Below are 19,292 nucleotides of genomic sequence, written 5' to 3'. Positions count from 1 at the left end.
TGATTTTTTTTCTTGGTTTGTTTGGTTTTTTGAGACATGGTTTCTCTGTTTCTCTGTGTAGCCCTAACTGTCCTAGACCTCACTTTGTAAACCAAGTTGGCCTTGAACTCACAGAGATCCGCCTGCCTCTGCCTCCCAAGTACTGGAATCAAAGGCATGCTCCACCATGCCTGGCTGTGTCCTCAGCCTAAAAATGAAGCATATATCATTCAAGAATGGCCAGTAAGCTGGACACCAGGCATCTCAGGTTCTAAGAAGGCGGGTTCCTGCTCTCTCCTCTCAGCCTTCCCAGTATCCCATGAGGCTACTCCTTGGGCTGTGTCCAGGGTTGGGGATGGGGTCAGGGGCTGGAGAGAGGTGGAGATCTGGTGTGGCTTTTAGAATTACAGAACTACAGTTCTGCTGTCCTATCATCTTGTGGTTACTTGACAATCCATCACTACATCCATGTATTCATTCATTCTTTGATGGGTAATGGGTGGGGGGGGGCACTGACCATGGCTGGTCTGTGCTAAGCATTGCTTAAATCTCTGAGGATATAGCAGAGAACGTGGGTCACCGTGGCTGCCCTTGGGATGCTGGAAGACATGAGGGAGGCACAGGCTCTTCAGAGTCTGCCATGTTGACCAAGAAGTCTCTTTGGGGTAAAGTCCTTGCTATGCAAATATGAACCTAAATTTGAATTCCTGACCCCCACACTGGGCATGGTAGCGAAAGACAGGAAAATGTTGCTTTTTAGCGAGACAGGCTAGCTGCAAGGACAGGCTTAGGACTCAGTGACTGTGTCTCAAAAACAGAGAGAAGTGATGGAGACAACACCCTAAGTCAACCTCTGACCTCTACATGTGCCTGCCCGGGCAAGCTCTCCCTTCATACATGCACACATGGACTCAGCCAAACATACACATCAGAGGACCCCTCTCAGACATTGGAGCACTATGTCTGTCACTCTGACATTTTCTGTGGTAGCTTTAGGCAGGGACAAGGCTGGAGATGTGGTGCACCTTGTGTGGGCTGACTGCTTGGTGTGGAGATCTGGAGGCTGGGGGAGACCTGGACTTGACGGCCAGGAATGTAATTTCTAGGTCTTGGACTATAAGCACAGGCGCAGAGTGAGTGTGATTCTGGTCCTAGATACTCCGGATATGGCATGAGTACAGCAGCAGCACCAACCTGCCCCACCTGCCACCTAGTTAGTGGGCCCGGGTTCCTAAGTCATGAAACAGGGAGTGGTGACCGGGCAGGGATACCTTGAGAAGGGTCACTGAGTCTCCACTCACTGTCCTTTCACAGCAGAGATTCTGATGTATTCCTGTGGTAAGAAAAGAGGCACATTTCTTTCTTTACTCGTCTGTTGACCTCCTTATCAACCCACCTACCCTACTTTTATCTACCCATACACCTACCCATCCATCCATCCATCTACCCATTCACCTACCCATCCATCCATCTACCCATTCACCTACCCATCCATCCATCCATCTACCCATTCACCTACCCATCCATCCATCCATCCATCCATCCATCCATCCATCCATCCACCCATTCACCTACCCATCCATCTGCCTACCCATTCACCTAACCATCCACCTGTGTACCTATTCATCTTCCCATCACTCACATACTAATTTACCCATTCCCATCCATCTATTCATCTACTCATTTATACATCTATCTGTCTGTCCATCCATCCATCCATTCGTCCATCCATCCATTCATCAATGATTCCATTCACCTGCCCTTTCGTCACCCATTCATGCGCCCAGCTACTCTTTCGCCCATATATCTACCCATTCACTCATTCATCCACCCCTCCATCAATCCTTCGACTCATTTGTCCAACCACTCCCTGGTCTAAGTCAGCTGGACCCCAGATCAATCCATTCTCAGGAAAGATATGCCTGAAGTCACAGTAGCCAGCTGTGCAGCATTCTAGACCAATGTTTTCTCAGGTCATCTTTCTTAGAGCACTGGTGTCATTTGAGATGACCTTAAAAGAAAGGATTTCTTGTCCACATAAACCTTGGGAAAGCGGTATCTTCCCCCACCTTCATGTTGGATATTAGTTAATAAAGGGAATAATGGCCCTGAGAGACCCTGCAGGGAAGAATCCTGTTTAGATTCTCTTTCATTTAATCCCTTAGAATGTTTATGTATTGGGGAATGGGGACAGCACACAAGGCTGTGGTGCTTGGGTGGAGGTCAGGGGACAGCCCTTGGGAGTTGGTTCTCTCCTTCTGCTATGGGGATCCTGGGATTCAAACTCAGGCTCTCAGGTTTGGCAGCAAGCCTGCTTGAGCCATCTCAACGCCCCGGGTTATTTTTCTAACGCAATGTTCTCTACATCTTTTTGACCAAGGAACATTTTTTTTTTAACATGGAGTACCCGTGAGCCTCCCAGGGAATTAATGATTCGTGAAATACACTTTAGGAAGCATTCCTTTAAGCACGAAATCTTTTTTTAATTATAATGACTTGCATGGAATATTCATAAGATCTATTATATATGTACCTGCCTTCTCTCGTCGGAGTGACTCATCCTTCAGCCCTTGCTGGGCACATCGGTGAACAGATCACCCTGAGTAGCATCCTCTAGCAAGGCTCTGTCCCTGACAGGAGCTAGGAAAAGGACAGGAATGGGCGAGTTCCTGCTTCTCAGAGAACCGTTTGGCCTTTCCCTCTTTTGGAGAACAGAGCACAGACGTGATTGCTTCCTCTCCTGTCTGTGTTCCTCTTGGAGTAAGTCGGAATTTAAAACACCTAAGAACCAACTTCAGTGTGGAGACTCAAACAGTCTCTGAGTAGGGACCTGACCAGATCTCGCCTTTGCACTAACTTGGAATGTCATATGAGTATTTATTTAGGTATAGGACTTTGAGCTATTCAACAGCCTTTGAGGATTATTTCCTACATGCATGCATTTTATTTATCTGTTTATTTATTGATCAATTGAGCAATTGATTGATTGATTGTGGTGTCAGGAATCGAATCTAGAGCCTTGCACATTCTCAGCTCGTGCCCTTCAACTACTTATGCTCTGAGCCCTCTGTTTTTGTCAAGGCTCACTATATAGTTCAGGTTAGCCTTGAACTCACAACCCCGAGGTCCTGGGGCTACAGGCCTCTATTCACAGTCAGCTTTATTGTCCTGCTTTAATCGATGTTTTAGATCATTGCACACTAGTCATTGGGACTGGCCCTGGGTAAGGACATAGTCTTTAAGATCAGCTTGGCCTACGTTTGAATCCTGACTCTCCCTCTCCCTAGCTGTGTGATCTCGGACAAGCTGCTAAATCTGTTTCTTTCTCTGAGCGTGGAAATGTGTTCTCATGTTTGGGGTAGGAACTAGACGAGGTTGTTTGTGCATAGTACTTAACAGAGGGCTCGGCATATGGTGCTTGGTAAATAGTGGCAGAGTCAGGACTAGGGTGAGGTGAGTCAGTCCTAGGGCATGTCAACCTTTTATGCCATGCCAAATGCTTGCACTCACAGGGACAGTACCCGGGAGAGGGTACCACCTTACCTCCTCTGTCTTGGGGGCCTACGCTTCTGCATGGTCTCCGCCATCACCTGGGAATGCTCATTCATAACTTTAGCTGCTTGTTGAGTCTGAGTATCCCAAAGGCCTACTCAGCTTTCTACCTGTAAATCCTCACCAGGGCAGGAAACGAACTGAACAAGGCCCAGGCACAGGCAGATGAAGGATGTGCCAGGGCCAGAGCAGGGAACCGAGAAAGACCCAAGGTAGTCACACAACCACACCTTACATGAGCAAAGACTGCTATGGAGCCCCAAGCCCTCCATCAGAGCCTCCGAGTCAGGGTGAGGCCACCTCCAACTGCCCTAAACCTTCCTTCTCTTGCCTGTCAAAACTTTTAAAAACACAAACAGCGGCGAGAGCGGCATTTGCATAAATCTCATTAGAAAAAAAATGCAAGTTTCATAAATCTTGTGATAAATTAGTGCAAGATCATTCTCAACGTGATGTATTAATTTTAGGGCAGAATGAATGGTTCTGTGATCATCGTGGGTAATTGCGAGTCTCCTCTGAAACGAGGTGATTTCTGGGGGGCCCCTCAGGCTCCCCAGAAGGGGAGGAGCTGGGGGAGGTGTCTCACCCTGCATCTGGAGGCCCACATCTTCAGTCAGAGCTGAAGAGCAGAGGTCCAGGAAGCCACACCTTAAGGTATATATTTCTGAGAACCAAATTGCCTTCAAGAAGGATTTGAAACAACTGAGTCTTGGGCCCATTAAAGCCATAGCCCAGAATCATGGTCCAGGACCAACAGCCTTAGTACAGCTTGGGAGTTTGTTAGAGCTTGAGCCAGGAACTCTGCAGAGACCATGAGTCTGATCTATAGGCAGTCTAGTGAGCTTGCTCTGCTTCCAAAAGCCTTTGTGTTAACCTGAGGGATCCACCCAAGGGGTTAATGCCTTACACTACCCCACTTCCTGGCGAGTGGGGCTTAGCTTGCCTCACTTGCAAATACTACCCCAAAATGAAATCAGGTCAAGACTTGATGTGTTAACACAAAGTGATTTGGAAAAGTCTGGACACCATAAAGATCACAGATCACACACACACACACACACACACACACACACACACACACACACACGCACACATGCACCCATACCCAGACACATAATATACAAGTATTTATTTTGCCATGCCTGCAGATTGGCCCGGGTGCCCCACTATGGCTGGGGACCCAGCCATAACATTAATGTGGAAGGACCGAGGAGGTTGGCCTCTCTGTGGACCAAGTGAAAATTCTGTTAAAGGCCATGGCTTTAACAAGCCTCCCCAGTGGGAGCTTCCGAAGACCCTGACCCTCCAGCACCCAGTCCTCACCCCAGACCATGACTCCACCATTAGAGCTGTGGGACACACGCAGGCATAGTGTGACTCCCAGTGGTTTTGAAATGGCTGTGTGTTTGGATTCAGTTGTTGGCTGGGAACTGGCCTTCACTATAGACTCAGGTTTGCCCCATTGCTTGGAGGGTGGGGCTCCAGAAGCTACCCAGCCCTGAATGCCCTCTCCGGTGGTCACAGTTAAGGGTGTCCGTGAGGGGTGCATGGGTGCAGCCTTGTTCCCAAGCCTGGGGACTGTGAGTGGTGTCTCTGTCCTGACCTCCTGGTAACAGGGCATCAGCAGGGTAGCTTCTGAACAGGAAGGAACCAGCTTGAATCTGCCACCGTGTTTAGACTGTCTTCGCCAGCCTTTAACGGCCCGCAGTGCTGTTTATTTTAATGATAATGTCAAGTTCAATTTGCCGTCATTTTTCCACATTTCCTTTTGTAAAGTTAATTGAACAGTTCAATGAATTGAAAAGTTTCAGGAGTAGGGGAAAAAATAGCCCACTCTTACCATTGTCATTAAATCTGGTAACTACTGCTTGGCTCTCTGGCCTTAAGAAAGGACTCCATCTGCCCCCGACCCCCCATCCCTCGCACACACCCCAAGGGCCTCGGAGCTGCAAGGATGTGAGAAGGTCAGACAGAATGTTCTAGAATGCCTTACTTACTCATACTCTACCTGCTGTTTCTGAACAGGAAACAGAAAGAGTGCTCAGTCTCTCCGTTCCCTGAGTATGGCCACCAAATGATACATCTTTGAAATCTCGAGGGGCACCCATGTGGCCTATTTCCCAGTGTCAAGCACCCCGCATGGACATTGTGTGAGGTGTGACCAACAGAGCCTTAATAGGATAGATACATCAACTAGCTGTAACCATAATGTGGTGTTGCAGAAAGCTGAGAGAAGAGGGGGAGGGAGGGGGAAGGAGGAAGAAGAGGGAGAGGAAGAAGAGGAGGAGGGAGAGAGGAAGAGGAGGAGGAGTAGGAGGAGGGGGAGGAGGGGGAGGAGGGGGAGGAAGAGGAGGAGTAGTAGGAGGGGGAAGAAGAGGAGGAAGAGAAGGAGGGTGAGAGGGGGAGGAAGAGGAGGAGGAAGAGGAGGAAGGGGAGGAAGAAGAGGAAGAGGAGGAGGAGGAGAGGAGAGCGCACACACCTGGGGACCAAATCGGGTGTATCAGGCTTGTCTCTTAGCTGCCCAGCCATGATTTCTTTGTGAGTTTGTGGGGTCCATCAAGAACCGGAATGTGAAGCAGGGGTCAAGCTCCCCGACTGGAGTCAGATGTTTGAATCAAAGCTTCTTTCTTGGTAAGGTCTGAGGCAGCCCACCTTGCCCTCCTCCTCTGGACATCCTAGTGCTGTGGCAGAGAATCTCAACTCCAAGCACGGCTTCTGTCCTCCCCAAGGACGTCAGTAACTTGGCCACTGACTCCAGGTTGCTCTGGTGTTGGTGATGGAGGAGCTGGTGAGAGAGGTTAGCACCTTTTCCGAAGTCACACAGCAAGTGGTGGCTGTGTAGGAACTGGGCATCTAGATGCATTCTATCCCCTGCTGATTCTTAAAACAGAATCACACACAAAGAATACACACAAAATATCTACTGGGCCTTCTGTTTCTTTTTCGAGACAGGGTTTCTCAGTGTAGCCTTGGCTGTCTTGGAATTTACTCTTTGTAGACAAGGCTGGCCTTGAACTCATGGAGATCTGCCTGCCTCTGCCTCCCCAGTGCTGGGATTCAAGGCATGTGTCACCACCATCCTGGCTATCTACTGGGCCTTTTGTCCCTGAAGATGGTCACTTTGCCTCTCTGAGCCTTGGTTTTCTTACTCATGTAGCAGGTGTGACCCGTCTATGTAGGGCTCTGGAAATAAGTAAAAAGTAAGTAAAATAAGTTTAAAAAAATAAAAAGAGAGAGTTCCAAAGTGGAGACTCTTGGTCTCGCTCAGTGCTTGATCTTCCCTTAGGCCACGAGTGAGTCAATCCTTCCCTGGTGTGGGCAGTTTCAGGAAAGCAGCTTTTGGGAATGGAGGTGACCTGAGGGCTCTAGGCTCATGGCTGGTCTCTCTACCCAAGGTGAGGATTTCTGCTGGTGAATGCAGGGTAGGCCATGGAGAAGAACCCAGGAGGCCTTAGGCTGCAGGAGGGAGGTGTGGCCTCAGATGATGGCCCTCTAGCGTCCCAGGTGGTCAGAGATGGAATTTAGAATAAAGTAAGGACCAAGAGGTCAAACCAAGTTCAGAATTCAGAGGTTAGCAGAGAGAGAGAGAGAGAGAGAGAGAGAGAGAGAGAGAGAGAGAGCGCCTGACTATGGTGGTAGAGGGAGAGAAAGCTAAGACAAAAGAGAGGAAGGTGCCTCACAGGCTGTCTGATTCCAGACAAATGGGACAAGCTACAAGGCTGGCTGCCTCTGAGGGGTGTCCTGACCCAGGAGAGGAGCAGGTAGCAGCTGTGGCTCTAGCAGGGACCAAAGCCAGGCAGGGAGCAGGCTGGGTTCCTATCTGTGGGGGTGGGAGTGGGAGCGGGGGACAAAGCAGCTCTGTTGGTCACTAGTGACACAACGGTGGCACAGATGTCACCAATATACATGGCACACATGTGCACGCCTGGCCCTGGAGTTGCAGCTGCGTAGCCTCAGCTGAGCATCATTCAGATAAACTTCCCAGCTTGTTGCTCCCTATGTGAGGTTGGGGCAGGGGGTTCTGTGGCTTCTCCTTCCACCATGATTGCTCGCTGTTTCTGAGGTGACTTCTGTACTCCTAGCCCGACTCTGTCCTTTCTAACTGCCCTGAGCTTGGTAGGGGCAGACTGCTGTATCCTTGGATTGGGAGAGGCAATGGGTAACAGTTGATGTAAAGTCACCTTATGTCACAAATAGCAAGAGATTGGCTTTCACGTCTTTAAGGGTGATGATAGCAACTACGTGGACCCCAGTGCTGGGAACATTTCTGCATTCACTTTCGAAGACAATGATAGATTACTAATGTCTGCATGGGAAAAGGCTGGGTCCTCTGACCTCCAGAGGCACAGTCGTTGATGGAGGTGGAGGATCTTGGGGGACAGCTTGGGGGTGTGTGTAGAGGCCGTGTAGGATCTCAGAGGCATGTAGCAGGATTCGCGTGTGCCACAGCGTGCTCAAGAAGGCTGGCAGCAGCTTGGCGTTCTGACCCCCATGCAGTGGAAATGTGACTGGCTAGGGGAAATTGGAGAAAGGGTTGTGCCTGACTTGGCAAGAGCAATGGGCACAATGAGTTTGGATGCCAGGGGGTGGGGGTGGGGGAATCACAGATAGGCTTTGGGGCACTGCTCCTTTAAGGCAGAACGAGCTCTGTGCTCTGTATATTCCACAGCCCCTGCCCCAACTTGGGGAACTAGCATGGATCACAGCCTTCTCCTCAGATACAAACTCAAAGGCTTACAGCTTGACTTTCGTTTCTGCCCCTCCCTTCACCAGACAGGCAGAGGCCCACAGCCCTTCCTCTTCCAGAGCATAACAACTATAAGAGTAATAACAGTCATCTGGGCCAGCAGCAGGGACCCAGCGGGGACTCAGGAAGCTGTGATTGTCCGCCCCTTGCCTGGAAGGCAGATGTGACTGGCTGCAGAGGGACCGAGCCACCGTAGAGGACCTGTCCCCAGCTCTGTGCTTCCCAGAGATCTTAGCTGCCTGGTCAGGGAATCCCTACTTCTAAGATGGGGCAGGACAGTTGGTTGACAGGAGAGACTGGACAGCCCTTAGGAAAGGCCAGTGTGCTGGAGCCCGGCCTCCCAGCTGTGCGGACTCCAGTTCTGACATTCCAAGTCAAGTGCCACTGATTTGGACTTTATTAGGTGTGATTAGCCTTGCGCTCTCCTGCCCATTAGTGTAGTAATTAAGATCTAACTGGCCACATTCTTTTCTCATCGTGGCTCCAAGGTCCGCTGGGGGACGATTTCTCTCCTCCTCCTTCCTGGGCTCGGCAGGACTCGAGATTTTATTGAGTGACTTTGGAATCTATCAGGATAAGGGAATGGGACAGGCAGGCTGCTGCTCCCTCAGAGCTGACAGGAATGTGCTGCAGACTGGGGCCAACAAGGCAGGCGAACACACCGCTGGCTTCAGAGACGAGGAACAGTGAGGACAGAGAGACAAGACATCCTTTGGGGTGGCTATACTGACTGACCAAGTATTTGAGGAAGGCTCTGAGGAGGTTAACTACTGCTGAGAGATGAACATTGAGCCTGGACACTGGGGTGACTTCGGGCAGCAGTGTACTCTCCCAGCATAGCTATGAACTTGGCTCAGTCAAGAACAGCTAAAGACAGTGGGGCCAGAGAGCCAACTCTCTGGATCTGTCATGTTGGAGATCATTATAGCCCCCGGGGTGGTCTGACTTATTTATTTAATTTTAAAAGCTTGTGAAGTGGGGAGATCGTTCAGTAGTTCATGCACTTGCTGCATGGGGACCTGAATTTGATCCCCAGAAATACATGTCCGGAAGTCATGGTGGTCTTCTTGCAATTTCTAGCCTCGGCTAGAAAGGAGACTGGCTCCTCAGTAAAGTGAGACCAGTCCTATATCCGAGAGCTCCGGGTTTGATTGGGATCCCTGCTTCGGTAGATAGTGTGGAAGAGGAAGGCTTCCAACATATACTACGTATGTGTGCCCATGCCCACATGTGTCCTCACACATGCAGATATGCATAAACACACACGTGAAAATAAAAAAGGGAAGAATTTAGAGTGTGCACATCTTGGAATTTATCCCTTTACTCGATGTGAGGCTGCGGTTCCGTAGACTGTGCTGTTTCCAGAACACGCCTTGACTTGAAGCTCACCACTCTGTGCCTGTAACACATGTGCCCTACTCTATCCTTCCCAGCCTCTGAACATCGGCATTCTATTTCATGGGGAACTTGGGAGAAGTAGGACTGTGCATTATTTATTTGTCACCATGTGGCTGGCTTATTTCACTTAGCACAGAATCTCTAGGTTCATCCACGCTGTAGCAAGCAAACATCAGCGTCCCCCTTCCTCCCCAGAACTCAATGATCCATTGGCTGCCTAGGCTGTGTTTTGCTTATCCATCCATCCGTGGCTCCTTAGGCTGTTTCACCTCTTGACCATTATGGAAACTGTTATGGATGTGGGTTTTCGGTGGACTACGTACCTCAGTCTTCTCTCCCACCCTGAGGTTAGACAGGGCTCCAGCTTGGCTCATCACAGAGTTGAGCTGGCTGGCTCAGTAGGATGACCCTTCCCAGCAAGGGTGGGAGGACAAATGCAGAAATGCCTCTGGCTGTACTGATTGAGCCAAGAGGCCTGAGTCTGAGCCATTAAATCATGCCAGACTTGGAGCGGTCCCTCTCTGCATCTAAAGCGGGAGCCATAAACCAGGCTGACTTACCGGCAAGCACTCAGGGCTCGGTTGTTTATAGCCAGTGTCTGCTCGGATTGGTAGATTCCTATGCTGCGCCCATTGTTAAATATTTGAATATGGGTCTGCCATAAACCACTCCTGGGCTTCTACACATGACTGCACACCAGTCTCCTGAAGAGCGGGTGGGAACACACTCTAGGAGTTTGTGTCCTAAGTGCCTCGCCAGTCAGCTGGGCCAGCCGGGTCCGGCAGTAGCAGGCACCCATCACAGCTCAGATGCACAGTATTTGTGGTCTTCTCAGAAACAGACCTTATGATGAATTGGTTGAGGCTGGAGTTCTTGTTTGTGGTAAGGTGTCCAATGATTGACAGGTGCTGGGGTTTCTAATGATGGCATCAACAGGGTCAGGGAGATGTGTACAGCACCGTAGCCAGGTGGTGGACTAGGAGGAGATCCCAGGAACCTGAGGAGAGGCATGAGAATATGAGGCAGGGGCAGATGGAATTCCTGCTGCCGTGATAGATTACTACAGACTGGCTAACATATAAAGGAGAGAGGTTCATAGCTTGCAGTTCTGGAGGCTGGAAGTCGAGGAGCTTGCCGCCCATATGTGGTGAGGGTCTTCACCCCGCATCATATCATGGTGTCACGTGGTGAGAGAGACAGAGCGCTAGCTCAGGGCTATCAACTTCTTGGGAAGCTTTCACAAGGGCCTCACCCCATTTGGTTTTTGATTGCTTCCTGAAGTCCTCACCCCCAAATGCCAGCAATTGGGAGTTAGGGGTAGCTTCTAACACACAAGCTTTAGAGGGCACACCGAAACCACAGCATTCGTGTTTGTCACCATCCACAGCCAGTCACTGAGTCCCAATACCAGGGGCATCAGTTCCCTGGCCCTTCTGGCCTGTATGTGGCATGGGCTCTCTTTGAGTCTGAGCATTGAAGGGTAGGCTGGTGGACATGGCACCGAGGGAGACACAGCACTGACTGCAGCTGCTGTGGACGTCTCCCTTCACGCCATCATCAGGACCCCCGGGACATGTGAATCACTGAATACCCTACCACAAATAAGAACCATCTTCATCCACTGCCGGTGGGAACAGAAAGTGGTGCGGGCATCGTACAAAGCCATTGGACGATACGTTAAACAAAGAGTGGCTCTATAGCCCAGCAGATCTACTCCTGAGCATACGAGAGAGAAACTGAAATGAGAAATCAAACAGCGTCTTATACATGGGTGTGCCTATCCGCAGCAGCCACAGCCCAGAGTGGGAAATAACTCAAAGCTCTGTTGACGGAGGAGCGTATGAATGGGCTGTGTTAGAGGCACACAAGAGAAGATTAGTCAGCCATCAAAAGGAGCAGAGCTCTAACACGGGCCCCCACATGGACCAGTGATGCTAACTGAAAGCCACGCACAGGGCCTCAGGCTGTTGTGGTTCTGTGGATATGAGGATCCAGAGTAGGCAGGTTTCAGAGATCGAAGTGCACGCTCAGATGCTAGGGACTGAGAAGTGACTTGGTAACAGGTACAGTTTCCCTCAGGGGCAATGAAAGATGGCTGCTCACCGTGATTGCGCGGGAAGGTACCAGGTTGTACCCTTTGAATAGTGAAGGTGCTTAATTGTATGAGATGGTTATTTTGCTTGTGTGTGTGTGTGCATGCAAGTGCATGTGCGTGTGCGTGTGTGTAAATGAGAGAGGGTTTCCTGTAGCCCAGACTGACTTCAGCTCCATTATGTAACCAAGGATGACCTTGAACTCCCAATCTTCCTCTCCCCACCTCCCCGTGGGGTTACAGACATGCACTACCACACTCGGTTTGCGGCACACTGGGGATCGAACCCCAGGCCTTGTGTATGCTAGAAAAGCAAGTCCTCCATCAACTCATCTGTATCCCTAGCCCACCAGGTTTTTTTTTCTTCTTCTTTAAATCGAAGCAAGTATTCTGCATCCAAGATCCTGTCACCTTCAGGTGGGGATCAATGGCTGTGTGGAACCTGTGTACCCCGGGGTCTCACGGCCAGGATAATGATCCTATAAAGGATGATCCTGGCGTCTGGGCTACAGCCAAGTCCAGGATAGACCAGATTTCTGTGGGGACGGTACCAGCAGCAGGGTGGCTTGCCTGCTTTCCAGAGGAGCCAGCTCTGGCCACTTCTGCAGAGCAGCCAAGAGCACTGGGCGGGGGAGGAGGTGCCCAGCTGGAAAACTGTGGGGTGTCTTGTCTTAAATATAATATTAAATCAGCACCTTTAATTAGTACGCTTAGAAAGGCCACTAGCAATTACCTGGGACACCAAGAAGGCGTGATCTGGAAGGAGCCTGGGAGGAAGCCACAAAAGACCATTTTGAACAGCACATAATTGAGGAGAAAATGGATAAAAGTCCAGGAAATTACAGGGTGGGTGACAGCAGCTGATGGCCCCATCCCTATCCTGCCCGGCGTCCCTCTCCCTGGGAGGACCCAAGTGTCAGGCCTGGGAAAGCCATTTGGGATATCAGGTTCAGTCACACGACCTTGGCTGCAGGGCTGATGTGGCCTTCCCACAATCCTCTTGGCCAGCCAGGGCTTATCCTCACAGTATAAAGATCTTCAGCCTGCAGCCCTCAGACAGCAGGCCTCACCTGCCAGGCCTGTCCTGACCCAGGCAGAGGGGCTCCAGTGAGGATAAGCTCACGTATTCCCCTGTCCTGGACATAAAAGGGCATTGAGCTTGTCATGTAGGCATTCAGAGCAAAGATGGGGTCACATGCCAACACTGTCCAACTGTATATTTGCTTCCTGTGTCTGGCTTCTCCCTATGTAAGATGTGGACGTTGGGCTCCAAGCTATTCTGACCTTGTCCACGCTCTTACAATGCCTCTCTCATAGCCTCCATCACCACAAATGCTGTCTGCCTCTGCTGATTGACACGCGACAGGCTATGTTCCTTCCCCGAACTTCAATATCCTCATCTGTAAAATGGGTAGAATAATGACTGCCAGATAGAGCTGTGGGAGGATTGAATGTGTAAACTCAAGTGAATGGGCAAAACAGACAGACAGACGAACAAAACTTCCCATTTTGGGATCCTGGTTTGGGGCCTGTTAGGGACTGTCGCTTACCGTGGAAGAATTGATCTCAAGTTGACTGTGGAGGCCAGCTCTGCCATCTGTTAACCACGAGGATGCGGGAAATTATGACATCACTTGCTAGTGCCTTAACAACTCCGAGGCAGAGAGAATGGAGTGTGGAGCTCCTTGCTTGCTTCTTCTCAGACCTCACAAGAGCTGTCACTGTCAGCTTAGAACTGTCCCAGGATCAGCCTCCTGACAGAAGCTCCTGAGCCACGGCCTTGCAGCCCCTCCTTCCTTCACACTGTCCTTTGGGACTGTTGGTTAAATATGAAAGTCAGTATGTGGGGGAAGAGATGGCGCCTGTCCCATTTCACAGGTTCAGCCAAGCCCTTAAAGGAAATGGCGTGGCTCAAGCCAAGGCTCTGGGCTGCTGCTGTTCATCTTCCCTTCAGAGACCTCCACGCTGCACACCTGCGGACTTAAGGGCCTCCTACGGCCAGGTGCCTTTGAGGACTTGGCACTTAGGCTACAATTGCCTTCATCCTAGGCAGATGGGGCAGTAGGCTTATCCTCTTGGAAAGCCACTAGGGAGCCAGGGAGCCCCAGGACAAGATATTCCGTGCCAAGCCTTCTGAGCTGGGCTGTGTGCCACCATCCTGGTGCCTGGGATGGCCTGTGTCCAGAGCACCGAATCCTGAAGAAAATGACCCCTACCTCTTGGTCCTCTTCTTGAGGACAGGAACCAGACCCTGTCAGGACGAGTCTCAGAGAGGTATATCTTCTTAGCCTGTATGCACAGATGAAGGTTGGAATATTTTACAAGAAACTATGAATTAGACAAGGTGTTTCTCTTTGCAGAAGATGGAAACCCAATTCAGAAGAAGTAGGCACCACAGAGCAAGGAAGGGTGTGGCACCTGTAGTTGGGACACCCAGAGGCCTGAGCTGGTGGCCATGCGCCTCCATCCCAGTGAGAGTCCCCTCTCCAGCTCCATAATCTCTGATAGCTTCTTTGGCAGCCTCGTCCTCAGGGCATGCTATTCTTGTGGGTGCCAAGATGGCCCAGTCAGCAACCCAATGGAATGAGAGTGTAAGTTCCAGAGTTAGCTTTGGTTGGTTAACAGGTGGTCCAGGACAGAAGTGGGGAGGCCAGTTGAGCCCAAACTTAGGTTTGGGGAGGATCCTTGTCTTCTGGAAGATCTGGAAGATTGTGAGGTGGCCATGACCTGAAGGCTGCCCCATCATTTGAGCAAGATGGGAAGAAGTGAGACTGACCCCCTGTGTTTTCTTTTCCTCTCCTGTTCAACCACTCCAGGTTCTTCTGTGACCCAGTTGCTGGCCCGAGACATGGACAATGACCCCTTGGTGTTCGGCGTGTCTGGGGAGGAGGCCTCCCGCTTCTTTGCCGTGGAGCCTGACACGGGTGTGGTGTGGCTCCGGCAGCCACTGGACAGAGAGGTACGGCATGTGACTCCTGAATCTCAGCTCTTTTCTGGAGGGGCAGACAATGGAAGAGGGTGACTCCCCATCTTTTGGGAGGAACCCTCTTCCAAGGTCCCATTGTACTTCTGCATGTGTCTCAGTGGTAGGTCTCTTCCAGGGCTGTGTTAGACCTGGGGCTGGAGTGGGTCAGATGGGAGCGTTCTGAGCCAGGAGTAGCATTGGGTAGGCAGGAAGGAAGTAGCCATGAGGTCTTCTCTCGTGTGGGGTGTAGTAGTCTAACTCTACCCCTGCAGAGTCTTCTAGAGCAACAGGCATGGTAGTCTTTAGCAAATGGAGGCAAAGGTTTGACCACATCCCCAGGCCTAGTCCTCTCCTACATCTCAGGATACAGCCACAGAAGTGTTCAGTGGTTTGCTCTGCATCCCGCAGACGCACGGAGGCACCTGTTTTCCCAAGTGCTGAGGGATAGTACTGGCTTCTTAGGGGTACCTTTGGACAGCAGACCCACATGAGGTCCGGCGCAGTGCTTGAGGCCGTGTAGCCACACCCAGCGTCAGGACTCAGGGCCTCTCTAATTCTGTTCTCTCCCTCCCTCTCCTTTTAGACTAAGTCTGAGTTCACAGTGGAGTTCTCCGTCAGTGACCACCAAGGGGTGAGTGTCCCTTGAGGCCCTGTTGCCCTAGAACTGCTGGCTGCTCCTGGACTTCTCAGGTCTCTGGGCTGCGTGGGTGGGGCGAGGCCAGAGGGGAGAGACAGCGTTGAGCCCTGTACCTTTCTCCCCAGGTGATCACAAGGAAGGTGAATATCCAAGTTGGAGACGTGAACGACAATGCACCCACATTCCACAACCAGCCCTACAGCGTGCGCATCCCTGAAGTAAGCACCTTGCAGGTCATGTGTGGGGTGGTGGGTGATGGTTCCTGGGACCGTGACTGTTTTCCACTCTGGCTGGGTGACATGTATGGCCGTCTCTGAGTACAAGCAGATGCAACTGTCTCCTGTTCATACTCTAGCTCCCATTCTATGTGGGGCCACTGAGAGCCACCCATCCTGTGGTTGAAAGAATGCCTGTGGGCCAGCGGATAGAGCCTCGGGCCTGAGAGAGGGCCTAGGCCCCTCCCCGCAGAGCTCACCCCCACCTGGAGTTAGTAATAGAACGGGATCCGTGAGACGCATGTTACGTCCTCTCTCCAGTCTGCGTGAGTCTTAGACAGGGCATAGGCACAGGTCTTACTACAGATCTGTTTGCCTTGGCCAGAATCCGGTCCCCACAGGACTGGGGAATTTGCAGGTCCCTAGCTGTGTGGTCTGGCCTGCCGGTGCTCTCTCAAGCTTCTGTTCTGTGTACTCTGAATATGTTTGCATGAGTGCATGCGTGTAAAATCAAGCCATCGCTGGTAATTGAGAAGTACAAATTATTGTATTACAAACGGTTCGTTAATAAGCTGGCTCCCGATGGCACCAGGGCTCTCTTCGCTTGCTGTCCCTCATCACAGTGGCTGCTGGCAGTCTTAGGAGCTGGAGGTTAGCTATGAGAAGACCTTGGCTGAGACTGATAAAGAGCTCCATACTGGGTGTCCCTCGATCCTGCCCCCAGGGCTGAAACTGGGGTGGCAGCACTATAAAGGCTGGGGTGAGACAAATGAAGATCCTCGGAAAGGGTAGGCTGGCATCGGACACTGTGTCGTCTGTCACTGTATAGGGAACAAGAAAAGGCAAGAATTCCCCAAGGCTTAAGTGGAAGAGGGACTTGCCCAAGGTCACACAGCTCTAACATTGACCCTAACTCCCAGGGTAACAAAGAAGATTACCCTAAGGATGAAGGGGTCTTGTCTCACATCCCAGAGGTCCTGGCTGCCATCATTCAGTGGTGAGCAAGGGTCCTACACTTGTGCCAGTTGGGGAATGGGAGGACAACCGTACGGCTAGGACTGCCCAGTGGCCTGCGCCCTTTCCTCACCTGGGACAGGATGGCAGGAGAGAGAGAGTGCCCGCATTCCTCGGCATGGAAGGGCATGGTACCCCGCCACGCCTGGGGACAGCAGCTTGGCTTCTGGCTCTAGCTCACTTGGAAGTGTCCCTAATTCAATTAAGGGGCTCTGCGTGCCAGTCTGCACTCTGAGCCTGGACTCAGAAGCCAAGGGCATGGCTCGGAGTTAATGAGCCTTGTGCCCATTGCTCAGCTGCTGTCCTGGCAGGCCCGGCTGTCCTCCATCCTCCCTGGAGAGGGAATGGCAGGCAACAGCAGGGCGGGAGGACAAGCAGTCCTGTCCCTTTCTCCTGGCCTGTGGGCTGGAGGCCAGTTCTTTCCTCTCTCCTCCTGCAGAGATGCGGCCTGCCGGAACCCCCATCCTGAGGTCCTCCTAGTCTCTTGGCTTCCCTTGTACGTTTAATTAGCGAGGATTGTCCACTGTCTGCCCTGGCTTGGTTCTGTGTGGCTCTCCTCCTCAGGAGGCCTGAGAAGGAGGCCACAGAAGCAGAAACTGTAAGAGCTTAAGGCAAATGGCCCCAGGACAGTCCCCTGCCCATGCATTGTCTTTAACCCCTCTGGGCCTAGTCTTCCTCATTTCCTAAGAAAGAACTGAGGAAGACTGCTCCAGAGGGCACACAGTGCCGGAGAAAGGCCTGTACGGTGTATTTGGTCACTCTGTCCTGATATTTGATGCTGGCTTTGGGGCTACTCAGCTAGATAGTATCAGCTAGATGAAGGCCCAGCCATCTTGGCATGGCCCAGCCTGGGCCTGGTGTGGTCACCTGAGCTGGAACTGAGCTACTTGGCTCAAGCCCCAGCCGGGGAACCAGCACAGGACCTGTTGGCCCCTGGCCTGGAATAGAGGCTAGAGTTCTGTGTTTTCATTAACTTGTGTATCCCCTGGGCATACCATGGTCCTCTGGAGAGGCAAATTCAATGGCAGTGGCCTAGGAATGGGAGTAGGGGGAGACTGTAGATGTGGTGGGGTGGAGGGAATGGCAGGCACACCACAGACCCCACTGGGAACAGAACCTGGCAGCTGCCAGAGGGACTGGGAGTTCCCAAGGCTTCCTGGAGGAGGTGGCTTCCAGTAGACCTGATAGCAGTAGGACAAAGGACAGTCGAGATGAGGGACCTAGCCTCTGACCATGCAAACAGCCTGGGTAAGACTTTATATCTGCTGTAGCCTTTCTGCTGGTGTGTGTGTGTGTGTGTGTGTGTGTGTGTGTGTGTGTGTGTGTGTGTGTACACGTGTAGGGGTGAATGCAGCTGCTCAACTAGGGATTGACCAGGATGCGTCCTGTCAGGAATCTAAGGGTGGAGCCTAGCAGGGCATGCTCTTTATGTGCCAAGATTTTCTTATGCTTGAGGGCAGTGGAAACATTCCTAGACTGCATCCATCCATCCATTCAACTCCTCTGTGAGCATTTAAGACGCTATACCAAGTCCTTTACCTTCCTAACCCCAATACCCCTAGCTGGACCCTGATGATAACTGATCTCTATGGTCAGAACAGCATGGCTGTGGTGCTAACTCCCTTGCCACCAATGAGCTCCCCGTGCATGGAGGCATACAAGCAGAAGCAGCGAGACCATGCACCTCCAGACATCTAGTATGGTGTATTAGAAATGGGGTGAACCACAGGGTCTTCCAGTGCCCCAGCAGAATGTCCTTGGAGACTGATCAGAGGTATCATACCAGCCCCTATGATTCGGACTCAGTAGACCAACAAGAGCCGGCCTAGGGATGCCATTTTGTATATGGGTCCTACAGCCATACTGAGGTGAGTTCTGTCCAGCCTTTAAAATTTTTCTTTTGGACAGGGTCTTGTGAAGTCACCTAAGCTGGCCTCAAATATGCTATAGACCTGCGATACCATCCCAGGGAGGCTAGAAATTCACTAGGCTGTGACAATGAGCCCAGCTAGGGTTAGAGAACTTCACAGTGACCACAAGCGTTGCTGAAAGTTGCTGAGAGTATCCGAGGAGGAAGAAAAATTTGGTCCATTCATGATGCCCATGGAGACCTCAGTCCCTGAGGTCAGGAATAGTGGGGTGGGAGGTCCTTAAGCCAAGGCCCAGTCCTCCAGCTCTGTATCTGGTACCTCTGAGGGCCCAGCCTCTCCGCCAGGAGAAAGCAGACAGGTGTGTGTTTGCTTTTGTTTGCGCTGTCTTCCTTCCTGCCTACTCTCCACCCCTTGCTAAGCGGCTCTCTTTGTAATTATCCATTTTATCAGGGCGAAAGGCCCTGCAATTCAGTTGTCGAAGCTCTAACGAGGGAGCTCAGATGCTTTCAAGTCTGTAAAGAAAAGGGAAATCCAGCTAGAATTGGCAACTTAATTCACCAAGCCAGCCTCGACAGACCTCATTAAGCCCCCGTGTATTCATTTCAGCCTAATGGCTGTCACGCTGACTGCTGTTTGATTTGCTGTAATAGACTTTTATGGCCTGCCAATTTGCTCAAACGTGTTTGCCTGTGTCTGTGCCCAGCCGTACTGCGCCACTACCTCGGTGAGGGGCCCGGCCTGCCTTACTGACCTTCAGCGCCACCCAGCCCACCGCTCTCTGGAGGCCAGTTCTCAGTTCTGCAGGGTGCTGAGGGAGGTGAC

The 19,292-nt window shown here is 51.4% G+C and overlaps 1 protein-coding gene across 15 annotated transcripts in view; it reads left to right on the top strand.

Annotated features, from left to right (window-relative positions):
• Positions 1–19,292, top strand: part of Cdh23 (cadherin-related 23) — a 382,501-nt gene that overhangs the window by 81,612 nt on the left and 281,597 nt on the right. For all 15 annotated transcript variants that reach the window (XM_063278917.1, XM_063278916.1, XM_063278914.1 and 12 more), the window contains 3 exons: positions 14,585–14,727; positions 15,317–15,364; positions 15,496–15,588. In XM_063278917.1, the coding sequence (XP_063134987.1) occupies positions 14,585–14,727; positions 15,317–15,364; positions 15,496–15,588 (284 nt within the window). The remainder of the gene's footprint in view (positions 1–14,584; positions 14,728–15,316; positions 15,365–15,495; positions 15,589–19,292) is intronic.

The sequence above is a fragment of the Rattus norvegicus genome, chromosome 20 (genome assembly GCF_036323735.1).
Source record: "Rattus norvegicus strain BN/NHsdMcwi chromosome 20, GRCr8, whole genome shotgun sequence".
In the NCBI taxonomy this organism is placed as follows: domain Eukaryota; kingdom Metazoa; phylum Chordata; class Mammalia; order Rodentia; family Muridae; genus Rattus; species Rattus norvegicus.
Note: the sequence above shows the minus strand (reverse complement) of the source record. Positions and strands in the feature narration are given on the sequence as shown.